Source organism: Aegilops tauschii, chromosome 7, assembly GCF_002575655.3.
Source record: "Aegilops tauschii subsp. strangulata cultivar AL8/78 chromosome 7, Aet v6.0, whole genome shotgun sequence".
Classification (NCBI taxonomy): Eukaryota; Viridiplantae; Streptophyta; class Magnoliopsida; order Poales; family Poaceae; genus Aegilops; species Aegilops tauschii.
In genome coordinates this window covers 138073298-138075872 of record NC_053041.3, presented here as the reverse complement: position 1 = coordinate 138075872, position 2575 = coordinate 138073298, and the positions used below count along the sequence as shown (strand labels likewise).

The following is a 2575-nucleotide window of genomic DNA, read 5'->3' as shown; positions in this document are numbered from 1 at the left end:
CCATGCAGCTCTGCTTCCAGCGGGGTGAGAAGGTCTCCAACAACATCGCGGAGTACGAGGGGTTGATCGCTGGCCTCAAGGCTGCTGCGGCCTTGGGGGTGAAGCATCTCACCATCAAGGGTGACTCGCATCTCCTCGCCAACTTCTCCAACAAGGTGTACGAACCGAGGGACGAGCACATGGAGGCATACCTCGCGGAGGTGCGCAAGATGGAGAAGCAATTATTGGGCCTGGAGCTAAAGCACGTGCCTCGCGACACGAACAAGGAAGCCGACGACATCGCCAAGAGGGCGTCAAGGTGTCTGCCCCAAGAGCCTGGTGTCTTCGAAGAGCGACTTTTCAAGTCTTCACCGACCCCCGTGGCCGTGGAGACTACACCACCTCGAGAGGAACTCCCCCATCCACCAGCCTCGGGAGCCCCCGCTTGCAGTCTGACCTCAGGAGCACGCCTGCTCCTAGTGCTCAAGCCTCAGGAGGGGTGCTGGACCAAGGAGTTCAAGGCATACCTGCTGCAAGGGATGCTGCCGGAAAAAGATGAGGATGCGGAGCGCTTGGCCCGGCAGGCTACGACATACTGCATCCAGGATGGTGAGCTGTATAGAAAACGACCAAATGATGTTTCCTTGTGATGCATCTCCAGGGAGTAGGGGAACGAGCTACTAGCTGACATACATGGCGGAGACTGCGGGCATCACTCGCCCTCACGTACCCTGGTTGGCAAGGCATTCCGCAGCGGGTTCTACTGGCCCACGACACTCAACGACGCGACCGAGCTGGTAAGGTCCTGCGAGGCCTGCCAGTTCCATGCCAAGCAAATCCACCAGCCGGCCCAGGGCCTCCAGACCATCCCACTCTCGTGCCCATTCGCGGTCTGGGGGCTGGATATCCTGGGTCTGTTCCCGTGAGCGCCTGGGGGCTACCGCTACCTCTACGTCGTCATCGACAAGTTCACCAAGTGGGCAGAAGTGGAAGCCGTCCGCACCATCCCAGCTGGGTCGGCAGTTAAGTTTATCAAGGGCCTCGTGAGCCAGTTTGGGGTCCCTAACTGCATTATCACCGACAATGGCTCCCAGTTCACTAGCAATCTCTTCAAGACATATTGTGCTAACCTTGGAATGCAGATATGCTACGCCTCAGTGGCACACCCCAGGAGCAATGGCCAAGCCGAGCACGCCAACGCGGAGGTCTTAAGGGGCCTCAAGACCAGGACCTTCAAGAAGTAGCTTGAAGCCTGCGGTAAGGACTGGCACGACGAGCTCCACCCCATGCTGTGGTCCATCCGCACCACCGACACCAAGCCAACAGGCGAGACCCCATTCTTCCTCGTCTACAGAGCTGAGGTAGTCCTCCCTCACGAGGTCAAGCATCGCTCCACGCGGGTCCTGGCGTTTGACGAGGCACGTCAGGATGCCATGCGGGGGATGGACCTCGTGCTGGGGGAGGAGCGCTGCCATCAAGCCTCGCTTCGGGCGGCAAGATACCAGCAGGCGCTGCGGCGGTACCACTGCCACAGCGTCCGCTCCAGGACGCTCGAGGTGGGCAATCTCGTCCTAAGGCGGTTGCTCTCCAGGGAAGGGCTGCATAAGCTCTCACCCATGTGGGAGGGCCCGTCTAGGATTGCCCATGTCTCCAGGCCTGGCACTGTGCGCCTAGAGACGCAGGATGGGATCCCCATCCAGAACACCTGGAACATCCAGCACCTCCGGAAGATCTACCCATGAAGCAAGGCCCAGTGCCTGTGAAGGTCTCCGCTCGTGACACTCTCACGTAATAAGGAGTGGGGATGTACACGCCCCAGAGTCTCCAGAGTGCCGCACTCGGGCCTCGGGGGCTCCCTCCCATGTCCTAGTGGCAGCACTTAGCTCCGCGTTGGTGAGAAGACTAGACTAGGTGTCAGACGCGACTGTTCTTTTGCTTTCTGTAGTTGGCTTGCCCCTTTTTAATGGAATTTGAAGTTCTGGCATTTCTCGTTGGCTTGGTCGAATTTCTTCTCCTCTCCATTGCACCATGCAGTTCTTTGTTTTGCGTTACGGAGGGTAGCAGTTTCCCGACGCTCTCCCTCGCACACCTCGCAAGGGGGCTGGACAGGTGTGCGTGTGTGCGCTCCCCTGATCTCCGCGACGCGCCCTTGACCGAGCTCGCAGTTGGCGCACCCCCTTTTTAAGACCGTACCCCATGGGTGTCGCGACGCGGTGTGCTAGGCCATGGTCAGCCCATGGCCGAGGCCCTGCGCAAGAAGGGATAAGTATTTCTTAACAATTATTTGCAATTACTCGTCGTCCCCCAAGTCGGCGCCAGGGAAGCCTTGCCAGAGGCTAGGAGGCGCGCGCAAACACCAAGCGAAAACTTCCCCGGATGTACCAAGCTAAGTTACCCCCTTACGCCTACATAAAACAGAGATGCCGCAACACAGCCCGGAAACGGTAGACATAAGCCTAAAGCAGCATAAGAATTACTGTTCATTACATGCCTTCGTAGGGCCCCGTACTTGTTTCTGAAATGCAGGAAGAAAGGGAAAGACAGGCAAAAGCGGCTCTTACGCCCGTGGCTGCTCACGAGGATCAGCCCCCGGCGC

The 2575-nt window shown here is 58.6% G+C and overlaps 1 protein-coding gene across 1 annotated transcript; it reads left to right on the top strand.

Moving 5' to 3' along the window:
• Positions 1-209: 209 nt before the first annotated feature.
• Positions 210-629, top strand: LOC141026932 (uncharacterized). Its single transcript, XM_073503817.1, has one exon. The coding sequence runs from the start codon at positions 210-212 to the stop codon at positions 627-629; it is 420 nt and encodes a 139-aa protein (XP_073359918.1).
• Positions 630-2575: the final 1946 nt, after the last annotated feature.